Here is a 13246-nt window from a genome sequence, read left to right on the forward strand (position 1 = left end):
GCTGGGGAGAGTGGTGGGCTGTCGGACCTAAACAGGGAGGGAGTTCCAGTCCCGAGTGAGAATGTGGGACAGGGCTCGGTGGTGAGCTAGATGAGCTTGAGGTACAGAGAGTAGGTTGGTGCTAAAGGAGTAGAGTGTGCAGTGAGGTTAGGTAGGAGGGTTGAGTGTCTTCAAGCTGAGGTAAGGGATTTCTATTTGATGCAGAAGTGGATGGCAACTATTGAAGGTTTTTGAAGAATGGGGAGATGTGGACTGAATGATGTTTCAGAAAAATTATCCATGTAGGAGAGTAAAGTACTGACTGAAGAGGGGAGAGACAGACGTGCTCACCCCGCCATCCTCCACACAAACCAAGAAGCAGCACCTTTTGGGTGACTGACTCCTTTATATAGAAGACCTTGCCGGCTGGTCTCAAGGACAGATTGTCACCCACGGTCACATTTCTGGAGGGGTCTAGGACCCAATAAGTGAGGGAAGGCACCAACCTACTTATCCTTCAGGGAAGAAGGCGGGGAAAATACTTGGTTTTCAGGGGATGTAATCATGCTTTCAGGCCATGAGACTGGCGTTAAATTTGGGAAAAGACTGATTCTCGATCCATTTCTCTCTATTGGCCTCCCACCAATCCTTAGTACTCTTAAGGGTGAGCAACTAGCTGGGGCATGGAAGAAGACAATTGGTGGAGGGGAGTATGGGGAGCCTCATATTCAGGGTTGTGAGCAGAGTTTTCAGGTGTTATTGGGCATGGCAGGGTTCTGCAAAGGACAAGATCTTGAGTCAAGGACTGAAATTTTGAGGCCTGGCCCAGTTTGGCCCCAGCTCAGGAAAGCCTGAGCCTCAGTTCCATCCAAAATGAGCACCAGGAATGTAGATCCATCACTGGCTGTGTGACTTTGGGCAAGTCATTTAACTGCTCCATGCCTCAGTTTTCTCATCTGTAAAATGGGGGCTGGGAGTCAGTTTTAGGAGCAGGCAAAGCAGGCAATCACCCAAGGCTGCCAATCTCCAGGAGCTACCAACTGGGGGGAAATCATCTCACCTGGGACTCCCGGTGTATTAGCTCCCAGGCTCATTTAGGGTGGGAGCTTTTAATCAATTGGTGGTAATCATTGAGCACTTATTGTGTGCAGAGTACTGCACTAAGTGCTTGGGAAAGTCCAATTCAATATAATTGGTAGGCATGATCACTGCCTACAAGGAGCTTAGAGTCTAGAGGGGAATTTACAGTCAATCAATCAATTGTATTTGAGCTCTGACTGTGTGAAGAGCACTATACTAAGCACTTGGAAACTGCAATACAAAACTAGAGACAATCCCTGCCCACAATGGGCTTACAGTCTAGAGTCTAGAAGGGGGTTTAGCAATCAGGTCTATGGCACCAGAGAGCGGTTACATGTCTTAAGCCTACTCCAACCAGAAGCCACCCTGGTAGAGCCCAGAAGCTGCCAGGACTATGCAAATTTTCCAGATGTGTGAACTGGCTCTTTTCCCTCTTCCCTCAAGCTCATCTATCTCACCACCGAGCCCTTGACCAGATTCTCCCTCGGGACTGGGACCCCCTCCCCATTTAGGTCTGACAGCCCACCACTCTCCCCAACTTCAAAACCCTCCTAAAATCTCATCTCCTCCACAAGCTTTCCCAGACCCTTTATTTCCTCTATATGCACTCCCCTGTGCATAGACTCCTTGTAAACTCCTTGTGGACAGAGAACTTCTCAACCAACTCTGTTATAGTGTACTTTCCTAAGCGCTTAGTGCAGTACTCTATGCACAGTAAGTGCTCAATAAGTACATTTGATTGTTGAAAAAGTACTTATTACAGTGCTCTGCTCACAATAAGAGCTCAATAAATACAATTGATTGCTCTATGTAATTCAATGACTTGGCAGCGTGGCTCAGTGGAAAAAGCCCAGGCTTTGGAGTCAGAGGTCGTGGGTTCGAATCCTGGCTCCACCACAAGTCTGCTGTGTGACCTTGGGCAAGTCACTTCTCTGAGCCTCAGTTACCTCATCTGTAAAAATGGGGATTAAGACTGTGAGCCCTACGTGGGACAACTTGATCACACTGTATCCCCCCAGCGCTTAGAACAGTGCTTTGCACGTAGTAAGCGCTTAACAAATGCCATTATCATTATTATTATTATTACCTTATACCAGCCCTTTGCACTGCCCCCAGCCTCACGGACCATGCAACTAAGAGGAGTAGTAATGGTTTGGAGGAGGAACTGTAGATCACGGCAGAGGGGGCTCCAGTATCCCACAACTTGTAGAGAATCCTCTGCTGAGCCCCTGGTGAACACTTCAGCCCCACCCGTCCTCACCACAGTGTACACAAGTGGGTGAAAGATGGCCACCCAAGCCACTGCCCCAGCTAGAAAGCCTCCACTTCAGCATGGCAACCCTGCCCACTTTCACCCCAAGCCAAAACTTCCAGTTGTGTTTATCCCTTTAGACTCACAAACAAGATCCTAATCTCCACCTAGTCTGAAGGGTAGGTAAATAAAGTAAGGGTGGCAGAGTGAAAAGGTCCTTTCCCAGCCCCTGAAAACCACGTGTCAGCACATTTCAAAATCCTTGAAAAACAGCCAACTTCAGTCTAATGATGGCATTTATTAAGCGCTTACTATGTGCAAAGCACTGTTGTAAACTCTGGGGAGGTTACAAGGTGATCAGGTTGTCCCATGGGGAGCTCATAGTCTTAATCCCCATTTTACAGATGAGGTAACTGAGGCCCAGAGAAGTTAAGTGATTTGCCCAAAGTCACACAGCTGACAATTGGTGGAACCAGGATTTGAACCCATGACTTCTGACTCCAAAGCCCGTGCTTTTTCCACTGAGGCAGGCTGCTTCTATAATTTTGGTATTTGTTAAGCACTTACTATGTGCCAAGCACTGTTCTAAGCACTGGGGGAGATACAAGGCAATCAGGTTGTCCCACATAGGGCTCACAGTCTTAATTCCCATTTTACAGGTGAGGTAACTGAGGTACAGAGACATGAAGTGACTTGCCCAAAGTCACACAGCTGACAAGTAGCAGAGCCAGGATTAGAACCCATGATCTCTGACTCCCAAACCTACACTCTTTCCACTGAGCCACAGGATGCTTAGTGGCAGAGGGGTAGGGAATGGTTAGGGGAGCCTGCGGGTGTAAGAGATTGTGGTTTGGTGACTTGGAGAGGGCCCCTTCCCCTTTTTCCAGTGCCTCAGCACAGCTGAAATCCAGAAAAACTCAAACCCACTTCCCAGGGATGGTGAGACAGGAATAAGGTAACATCTGAAAGCCATATGGAGCACCTCCTAAGAAACACACCATAAAGCATGGCAAATGAAACCAGTAAGATTTTCAGAAATGGATTTCCTTTGATAGAGTGGGAAAGTGGTGGTAATTCTCCTCACCTACATCCATCTCAACTGAGCTTTTTTAGTTTTGTTTATGGTATTTGTTAAGCACTTACTATGTGCCAAGCACCGTACTAAGCGCTGAGGTAGTTACAAGATGCCCAGATTGGACACAATCTCCTTGTCCCACATGGGGCTCACAGTCTTGGTCAAAGGGAGTAGGATTTAATCCTCATTTTACAGATGAGGAAACTCAGGCATGGAGAAGTTAGTGACTTGCCCAAGATCGCACACAGCAGACTTGCTGCTACTACTGCTGTCTGGGTCTCCTCTCCTGTTGGGCATCCCAGTTGCACCCAGTCTTTCCTTTGCCGGTAGTATTTTTGTTTTTTGTTTTTTTTTCCTAGAGCACCTTTGCCCAGTGTCTTCTGTGTGCAGGTGCTTTGCCTAAACTTGAATACTTACACACACACACACTGTTTAATTACCCAAAAGACTCAACGCCAAGCCGAGAAGGGCCTTTCCAAAACCGTAAGGGGTGATTTGAAGACACCTTTCTTATGGTCTTCCCTTTTACAGGAATTCTGAAGACAAGGAACTAGCAAATTCAGAAGATTGATTGTTCACGCTTGGGCAACTTTGTGTGTCCAAGGGTGTTGATTACTCAATAACCGAGAACTCCCACCACCTCGGGTTGGAATCCATAGTGACTAGAGAGACTTTACAGAAGAGCAGGGCCAACCGAAATGCTCCAGATGTTAAACTGCAATAAAAATAGCTAGCTGATGTGACATTTTTCATTAAAAGGGAAACAAATGTCTTTCTGTTTATTAAATAAGAATGAAAGATGGTAGGCGTTCTTAGCACCAGTGACAGCCGCGGGTGTTTGCTAGGATTGTGCAGTTGGCTGACCGGACCAGATCCAATTTTCTCGCTCTGTTTTTTTCTGCCTATTTGCCTCTCCCACCCTCAGCCTCATCCATAGGACTTCAGATTCTTGTCAGCTCAAACCCCACTAATCACCAGGTGATGATGCAGGGGTCAGGCTTGGACGAATGAACTAAAACAGTGTCTCTATGGTGGCCAGTTGCCTGTGGCAAAGAAAGAGGAGCACCGGTGTGCCACCAGCAGATGAGGCCATCAAAGGAAATAGTTTTGCCTTGAGGTCATTGACTTCTCGTGACTGTAGCTTATCCCGGAGATGAGGGGATACAGTTACACATTCACAGTCCCACAGGGAACCGAGGGATTTTAACTATTAAACGGCCCTTCTGGAAAGCAAGCAGAGATTGTGCTCCTCCCCTTTCTGCAGAAGAAAAGAGCCAGATTTGGCTTTGTGTTAAACCCAATCCTCTGGAAAGTATCATTTCAGTGAAGCCCCACCTGGATCATTTCAACCCCTGGCCATCCCCCACCCACCACTCGTTCCTGGGTGGAGAGCTAGCTGACATGAAATCAAACTCAGATCACATCAAATAGCGGATTCTGGTCATCTGGTCCCCCCCTCACTCCCCTGCACATACACACCCCAAAGCCCGGAGACAGATTCCTTTGAACTGTCTCTGGCTTGGCTCTTGTCACTCATATGGTAAACTCGCCCGAGAAGCTCTGCAAGTTCATTCATAAACTGAGCAACCCTGCTGACTCATGCTTATGAAAGTGGTTTTCCTAGCCACGCCCCCCAACTCTAGCCCTGCCTTCCTTCCTGTAATAAGAATAGGTTCCCTACTATATTTAAGCAGACGCTTGAATTCCCACGTAGGAACAACCGTCCAGAAGAACGGCGGGGATCCATGAGCTATTTGGCTTCGGGAAAGAGCAAGCTAGAGAAATAGTTTTCCCTCTCTCCCCATCTTTCCACACTAAGGTAAGAGAGCTCTGAGTCAACAAGCGGGGCCAGGGAAAACAGGAAGGCCAGTGTCCAAGCAGGGTCCTGGAAAGGTGAACTTAAAAGACAGTGTCAACGTTAGCCTTAGCAAGGAGACCCAGTTATACATCTGAGCTGGAGTTGAGGCAAGAGAAAGAAACTCCAGCAGAGGGGGCAACAGAGCCATCCCAATTTCACTGTCAGGAAGACAATCCAAATAATAATAATACTAATAATAGTATTTTTAAGCACTTACTCTGTGCCAGGCATTGTACTAAGCGCTGGGGTGGATACAAGCAAATCGGGTTGGACACAATCCCTGTCCCATGTGGGGCTTCCAGTCTCAATCCCCATTTTACAGATGAGGTAATTGAGGCAAATGAGAAAGGGCGGATTCCATTAGAAGTCTGCTAAGGAAACAATGGAGAAATCCCCCAGGTAATCAAGCAGGTTTATGAGGTGCTGTTTGTGCCCCTCCCCTGCCCCTCATGTCTTCAGAAAGCACCTGCACTTTTTAATCTCTGGTTTGTCTCAGGGGCAACCAAAATCCAGCATGTCAGTCACCCAAAGTGTCTTCTTCCTTCAGGTCGTGACAGCTCTGTTAGAAACCTGGGCCCCAGGAGACTGAGGTGAGTGGCAGTATACTTTTCTCAGCCTGGGCAAATCCCTAACTGGGTGGCAACCTGATTGGGTAGCACAAAGAATGCCATTCAGAGGAGGAGACGATGTACATGGGAGCCCCTTCAGCCAGAAGGGAATGAGGTCCTAGGCCATGCTTGCATATACCTGGAATGCTTTGTATGAGGAAATGGCAGACATGACCACAGTGTGTTTTCCTTTGCATCAGTGTTCCTTTAGCCATAATTCCAACAACCTGGCCAAGAAGGAGAGGCAGACAGGGAAAGATGATGTGGGGGATGGGAGGAGAAGGATGCAGGCAGTGAAGAGTGGTTGATCTTTGCCGTCATATTTGACAGTCAACAAATGACTGGTTTCTTTGGCCTGAGATTCCTTTTCAGTTTTTGGATTTGCTTTGTGCCATGTTGGGAAGGGAAGACAGTAAGAGCCATCAGGTGATCACAAAAGACTGAAAACCACGTAACATGGGATCTCACTCCTGACCCAGGGCCATTGTGTAGTGCTGAGGAGCTAAGAGGAAGGACTGGCAGAGACCAGAGATCTGGTTATCCCGGAAACCAGGGAGAATTCCTTCCCTTGTTTCCCCTTGTGGGCATGAATTATGCAACACAGAGCTTAGTCATCACTTCCTTGTTTCTGAGCCCCACAAACCACTAACTGAAGGTGTTGGGTGACTACCCTAGCACATGGTATGGGCTACCCAGCGGGGTCTCGTCGGAGAAATAGCAGGCTCCCAAAGAAGGTGTGGAACATCTAACCCCCTGGGTTCTTTGGAACCTGAAATCTGGTGTAGCTGCTGTCCTCTCCTCCCATTTAAAGCATCCCAGTGGTGCGCATGTAGCCACTAGAGCTGGGCCCCTATATGATGAAATGCTCCTCCACCCACCTCAAGAAACTATGTTGTGGCAGACAAGACATGAACTGGGAGCTAAAGGGCCTAGGTGTTCTTCGAGCTCTATCTCTCGCTGTGTGACCTTGCTCAGATTCTATCTCGTTTCCCACTGGAAAACCCAAGCTGCCATGTTGCATACCCTACTGGGGCAGTGGAGAGGGTAAGGCTGAGCCCCCTTGCTCCTTTAGGGGAGTCACAGTCTCTCCTGTCCCCAAGGAGATCCCTCCCCGAACAGGTTTCATGGGCATGAAAGATGGTCCAGGACATGAGGAGTCCTGTAACTCGCCTCTACGACCAGTTGCTAAGCCTTTTGAAATCCTAGAACAGGAAGGAGCCTGGGTGCAGAGAATTGCAGCAGACAAGCGAATGAGCAGGTGCCAAGTCTTTGAGGGAATCAGGCCCCTGAACTTCAGGAAATTGTATCTGATTTGCCTCTCCTTTCTGTGAACTCTAGGTTTCTGTATCTTTGGGGAGGCTGGATCTGTTATTGGCTTAGCGAGGTGGGGAGCAGGAAGAGCGGGAACCCAGTGAAAAAGGAGAGTCAGGAGGTAACACTGCTGAGGATATTCAAGCCTGGAACAGGGGAAAGTATCTGTAGACCTGTGAGCATTGTGAATGTCTCTGGCCAGCTGTGTGGTTGTTGTCATGATATAGGCCAAGTACTGGTGTTTCACGTACTGAAAAGTATACCTGTTTGGGCCTGTGATAGGGATCAAATTTTCTAGCCTTTTAGTGGTTTCTGGAGGCCCCTTCCCCCCCTCCCCCCCCCCCCCGCCCCTTGATACAGCATACTTCTCTTCCCCACCTCCCACACTCCCCTTCATTCAATCGTATTTATTGAGCACTTACTGTATGCAGATCACTGTATAAGCGCTTCTCCACCCTCCACATGATGAGGTGTGATTTCCCAGCTGTACTGTGGGTCTTTGTGTCAGACCCACCTATACAGAGACTGGAGATAAAAACCGACTGGCCAGTGCTTCATCAGGGCACATAGTCAAATAGAGTAGCTTCCAGAATCAAGCCAAGTCAAGTGGATAACCAAATCCCTTGTGCTGCAGCTCCTCTCCCTGGGGGAGAAGGGCTGGCCAGGCAGGAGGTAAAAGGGCTGGAAAGTTCTTTTTGTGAGATCCCACAGAGCCAGCCAGGGCTGTGCCTCAGGTATTGGACCCTGGACCCTGCCGAACTGCAAGATCTATCTGGCTGAAGGGAAAATAATTTCGTGAGGGGTAACTTGACCCCGGAAAAAGCAGAGAGGACTGTCTTGGTGTGCTCTGGATCGGCTGGCTGCACAGACACTCGCTTACTGGGCAGCGGGCAACCCCCTGGGCTAGACTGGACTCGGGCATTTTCCAGATTGCTGAAGGGCTCTGGGAACCCTTCAGTCATCAGTTGGGAGGCCCCAGCTTCCCCCTCCCTGTGGCCATTTTTGAGTCTTCAGGGATGGAACACGCTGCTGGGGGAAGGACTTGGGGGCTAGAGGGAAAGGTGGGTAAGGCACCAGAACTGGAGAGGAAATCCTCAAGGGAGAAGAGTCAGGCATGATGATTGTGTTTTAAGAGAAAGAGTTATACATAGGAGAAAAGAGTCAAGGTCTAGATGTACTAGGGAAGTAGAGGCTGTGGGAGACAGAGGGGCAGAGCAACACAGGAATAAGAACTGAAGGATTAAGTGTTTCCCAACATCGGAGTTTACTCTGGAACAGCCACAACAGCCAGAAGACTCAGAACAAAGCTAGGACCAGGGTTGTGCCACCTGTCCTTGAGCTCCCTCTGGCATTGCCCTCAGTTGCCCTCCTTGACCACCAAGGATGAGCTGGACAGGTGACTGCTACCCCCTACCTCCTTACTTCCTCCCTGCCATTTCTAGAGGGCTGTGACAGGGGTCTGGGTGGAGGAAAAGCATGGATGTTAGATTGGGGCTACCCAGGGCAAGGAGGTCAGAGGGGACAAGGGTTACGTAGCCTCCAAGGAAGTGGACCTCTCCAGGAGTGGGGATAAAAAAGGAACAAAGACAGAAAGAACCATGGAAAGAAAAAAAGCAGAGATAGGCCAGCAGAGAAACAGACAGACAGATGTACTGTCACATGTACTGGGATCCCCCTCTTATCCCAGGCAGCGCTCTCATAAATACTCACTTGCTACAACTACTGCCCTCAAGCATACACATACCCAGAACACTCCCGAGACAATATCAAGGAAGCTCCTCACCAGGATGATGCTCGGTACCCTGTCCCTGCAGTAGCCAGTAGCCAACAGCCAGGAGTAGAGAAAGGAAGCAAGGTGAGAAGATGGTATGGCCTTCCCTGATGCTTCCATGTTCCCCACTGGCTGGCTTCTGACATCAGGTCCACTGCAACCTCCAACTGCTACTTGGAGGTTGTCGCGGAAAGGCTGTTTGGAAGGCATTGAGCAAAGAGCATGACAATGGCTGGGAAGTATCAGGGAAGTCCACAATGTGGCTTCCCCTCTCTTGCTGCTGTGTTGCCACTGCCATTGCTCTCTACTCCTGGCTCCTCCAGGGACAGGGTTCCTTGCTGTAGCTGTTTACATACAGGCCAAAAGTGGGATCTATTCCAGGTGGCTGGTGTTGGCCAAAAGTGCCGAATGCAGGGTGTCTGGTCACTTGGGGCTGGGCTGAGCCCTGATTCTCCCCATCATCTCCCTCTGCCCCCAGAGAGGCCAGGCATGAGGAGGGAACTCCTAGGGACAGGAAGCGCTCCCAACCCCAATCCAGGCACAAAGCTGGCCTGATCCACCATTGCTCGACTAATTCAACTTGTCAAGAGCAGGATTGGGTCTCCTAAGGCATGAAGTTTGGAGTGGGCAGGAACCATTAGAACAGATCCCTTGGAACAACTCTCTCTGTTTCCAACTCTCCCTGTATTAACACCCCAGAAACCAGGAATCTCAGGGGTCCCATCTCCTCCACACAGGCAGTTAAGGCCCACACTAAGTGATTGTTTTCTTCAGTTATTTTTTTTTTGTTTTACAATGAAAATTTTCAAATCACAATAAGCAGCAAGCCCGAGAACTCATCCCCTAGAAAAAGGAACTTCCTGCAAAATGAGGAATGGAGAGCCTTATGAGGAAAACTTGAACTGAACTTCACCCACTCAGAAGGTCAAAGAACCAAAAAGTTGATCCGAAAGTTCTGGTTGGTGTGAAGGAGCCAAGTTCTATAGAACTGTTTCCTTTTCCTCTCTGCATCTGGCCCATTATGAACTACAGTGGTGTTACAAACACCCCCCACCCCCTTACCCAGCACAGGTGACAACTTTAAGTAGTTCGTGACTTGGTAGCGGTCCAGAGAAATTGGCTTGATTGGGGTTTGGAAAGTGATAAATGGGATAAAAATATGTCTGGATCAGATACTTTCCCTCAGGAATCTCACCATTAATCTAAGTCTGCATACCCAGGTCGATATTTCTGGGGCTCACCCTCCTCCTTCCCAGCAGTACCACACCAGTGTGCTAATGACTTCGCCTATACATGTGCATGTGGCAGCTGCATTTTCACACTTAATTGAGACTCCCAGCAATGAGACTCACAGTGGAGCAGGGTTGTCATTTCATGGATTAGTTTCCTCAAAGGCCGGAATTACTTCCACACGCACATGCACACGCACACACACACACACACACACACACATGCTTGCAAGCCCGCCTAAGACACCCCCTTTTAGAATTATTGATTTCCATGTTTTCAAGTGAACTGGCAAACCATTCTAAAGCAGCCCCATAACTCCACTGGGATTTTATCAAATTAAAGCAACATGCTTGCTCATTTGAAAATCTCCCCTCCCCTGGCACCAGAGGCCAGGACCATGGTTACTGAGTGTCCATCCAATTAAGTTTGGACTGGAGTGCTCAGCCAAATGTGCACAAGAACATCCCCTCCTAGTTTAGAGCAGCAAGCAGGATGGACCATTAGCTCCAAATCATCAGCAGGGGAGGAAGTAATTCCATAAAGATAGAGAGCAAGTTCAGCCTGTACTCTGTGCGGGGTCTCAGAAGAGCAGCTGGCCAAAGTAGATGAGCCAAATGATATTTCAGCATTTAGAGGGTTTGGGATTTGTGTCTTGAAGTTGTCAGCCCACCGGGGTGAAGCACATGAAGCTTTCATTTTACAGCCCTGTTCCTAACCCAGCTGCCTGGTCCCCTTCCACCTTGTCCCTCTGTTTGACGAACATGAGTTAGCTTTACGGGAATCATTCTTCTGCCTCCCTTTCGGGAAAGCTTTCTCCCAGTGAGCTCATGAGGGGAACATGAATCATTTTTGAAGGGTCAAGATTACTGACTTGACAAGCACCCCAACTCTCAGTTATTGCTGACAATAAGATTGGACCTTCTTTTTTAAAGGCTAGAAATACCCTGCCCTCCTCCAGGAGCTCTAGCAATGATTCAGAGCCTCTTAATCAATTCTCCAACCTTTTCCCAAATGATAACATTTTCAGTATTAAAGGGGGAACCCTGGGCTCCCGAGATTTGCAAGTCTTTTGGGAACCGGATCCTGGATGGCTCCCTTTCCTATTGAGAGTTCAGACCCCAGGTTCGGCTTTATAGCCCAAATCCCCCAACCGAGAAGCAGGGCCCTCTCATCCCTAACAGGGAGAGGAGGATCACTCTCCTGACATAGCCTGACTTGGCTCCTTGTGTTGGGAGACCACCCCCACTCCATGACTGATTTTGCACAATTGGGACATTGCAGGTTGACTTCCAGCCGTGAAACACTTCACCAGCCTTCAGAATGTCTTCTGTGTGGAAAGAGCATCCAAGCCTGAGCAGTACCAAGCCACTTCCGGTTGTCATAATAGGTAGGTATTCTCCAGGAAACCTGCTCTCTCAACACTGCTCCCTGCCCATTTCAGGGCTGAGCTGTCACTTGGATATACTGTGCCATGCCAAAAGACCCAGAGCTCTCTCTTCCAGCTGGAGGTTTCCCAAAGACAGTGTGCTTCCACTACACTTTGCTGCTGAGAATTGAGAGAACCCCACTAAGAAAATGGAAAGTGAACTAAGGGGAAATTTTGCTCAAGGCATTTCCTTAGGTCTGAAACATGGGTCTTGTAAACAGTAGAATTTTCTCTAAAGTTGCTTCCTTGGAATATGTCAAATGATTGATTTGACCATCTCTGTTGCTCTAGGAAATGAGAGTTGATGGAGGGTAAATAGTGAGTGACTCATGGATTTCAAAGATTTGTGGTTTTGGGGATTGCCTTTTTTTCTTTTAATTCTTTCTGGGGGTTAGTCAGTCAGGGTAGTGATGACACCTCCTGGCAGGGCTAATCCGGTCTTCTCTGCCTTGGCCTTCTGGGGTTCCAAGCTACCTTCTTTGTTTGCTTTTGGCTCTTGCTGTCTCCAGAAGGTCCTGGGAACCATGGGAGGAGTATCAATCAATCAATCGTATTTATTGAGCGCTTACTGTGTGCAGAGCACTGTACTAAGCGCTTGGGAAGTACAAGTCGGCAACACACAGAGACAGTCCCTACCCAACAGTGGACTCACAGTCTAGAAGGGGGAGACAGAGAACAAAACCAAACATACTAACAAAATAAAATAAATAGAATAGATATGTACAAGTAAGATAAATAAATAAATAGAGTAATAAATATGTACAAACATATATACATATATACAGGTGCTGTGGGGAAGGGAAGGAGGTAAGATGGGGGGGATGGAGAGGGGGCCGAGGGGGAGAGGAAGGAAGGGGCTCAGTCTGGAAAGGAGTATTCAGAGCCCAGGGGAAGTCTCCCACTCCCATATGAACCTCAGATTCCCAAACCTCCCCTGAGAGTAGCCATTGATGAAGCAAAGATTCACAGAGAAGCACAGGAGCCTAGAACCTTGGGCTGATTCATGGAAGGGGCCCACCAATAGCAACAAAGTGAACAGCAACTGAAGTCCTCCATCAATCAATCAATAGTATTTGAGCATTTACAGTGTAAAGAGCACTATACTGAGTGCTTATGATGGCCTCCCATTGTAAAGGGAGGCCAATGAGAGAGTCTCCGCCTCCCCCTTCACATTGCCCCACCACACAAAATTCAGCAAGGTGACTCCAATCTTACTCACCCCCAAAGCAGTGACCCTGTTAGCTTTCTTTTGGTTGACAACAGAGTTCTCACTCTAATGTTCTCTTTGCTTGGCAGAGAGTGGGCTTCTGGGAAGGCCAGAAATAATAATAGTAATAATAATAATAATAATAGTTCCCCCTCCTTTGCTAGATCCCTTAAAGGAAATTTCCCATTTTTTCCCATCTCCAGGGAACACTACTCACAGCTGCCCATGCAGTGATCCTACAAAATGGCTGGAGACTATTGAAGTCCTCTCCAGTGACAGCTGAGCTAAATATAGATTGTTGTTGCTATTGTTTGCAGTTTTAATGTTATTTTAACTTCACTGTTTGCACTGGAATTTCCTCACTGTTTGCACCAGCATTTTAATTGACTTTGCCCTTGGGCAGAGTCAGCTGAAGCTCTAATCCCCCCCTGCTGCCCCACTCACAGTTC

The 13246-nt window shown here is 48.2% G+C and overlaps 1 protein-coding gene across 6 annotated transcripts in view; it reads left to right on the plus strand.

The window, feature by feature from the left end:
- OSGIN1 (oxidative stress induced growth inhibitor 1) overlaps positions 1-13246 on the plus strand; it is a 342694-nt gene that overhangs the window by 321779 nt on the left and 7669 nt on the right. For 4 of the 6 annotated variants that reach the window (XM_038772435.1, XM_038772439.1, XM_038772436.1 and 1 more), the window contains 2 exons: positions 5792-5834; positions 11446-11551. In XM_038772435.1, coding sequence (XP_038628363.1) covers positions 11485-11551 — 67 coding nt within the window. In that variant the 5' untranslated portion in view covers positions 5792-5834; positions 11446-11484. Of the gene's footprint in view, positions 1-5104; positions 5206-5791; positions 5835-11445; positions 11552-13246 lie in introns of those variants that run through there. The other 2 variants (XM_038772438.1, XM_038772441.1) reach the window with 2 other exon arrangements.

The sequence above is a fragment of the Tachyglossus aculeatus genome, chromosome X1 (genome assembly GCF_015852505.1).
Source record: "Tachyglossus aculeatus isolate mTacAcu1 chromosome X1, mTacAcu1.pri, whole genome shotgun sequence".
Taxonomy (NCBI): Eukaryota; Metazoa; Chordata; class Mammalia; order Monotremata; family Tachyglossidae; genus Tachyglossus; species Tachyglossus aculeatus.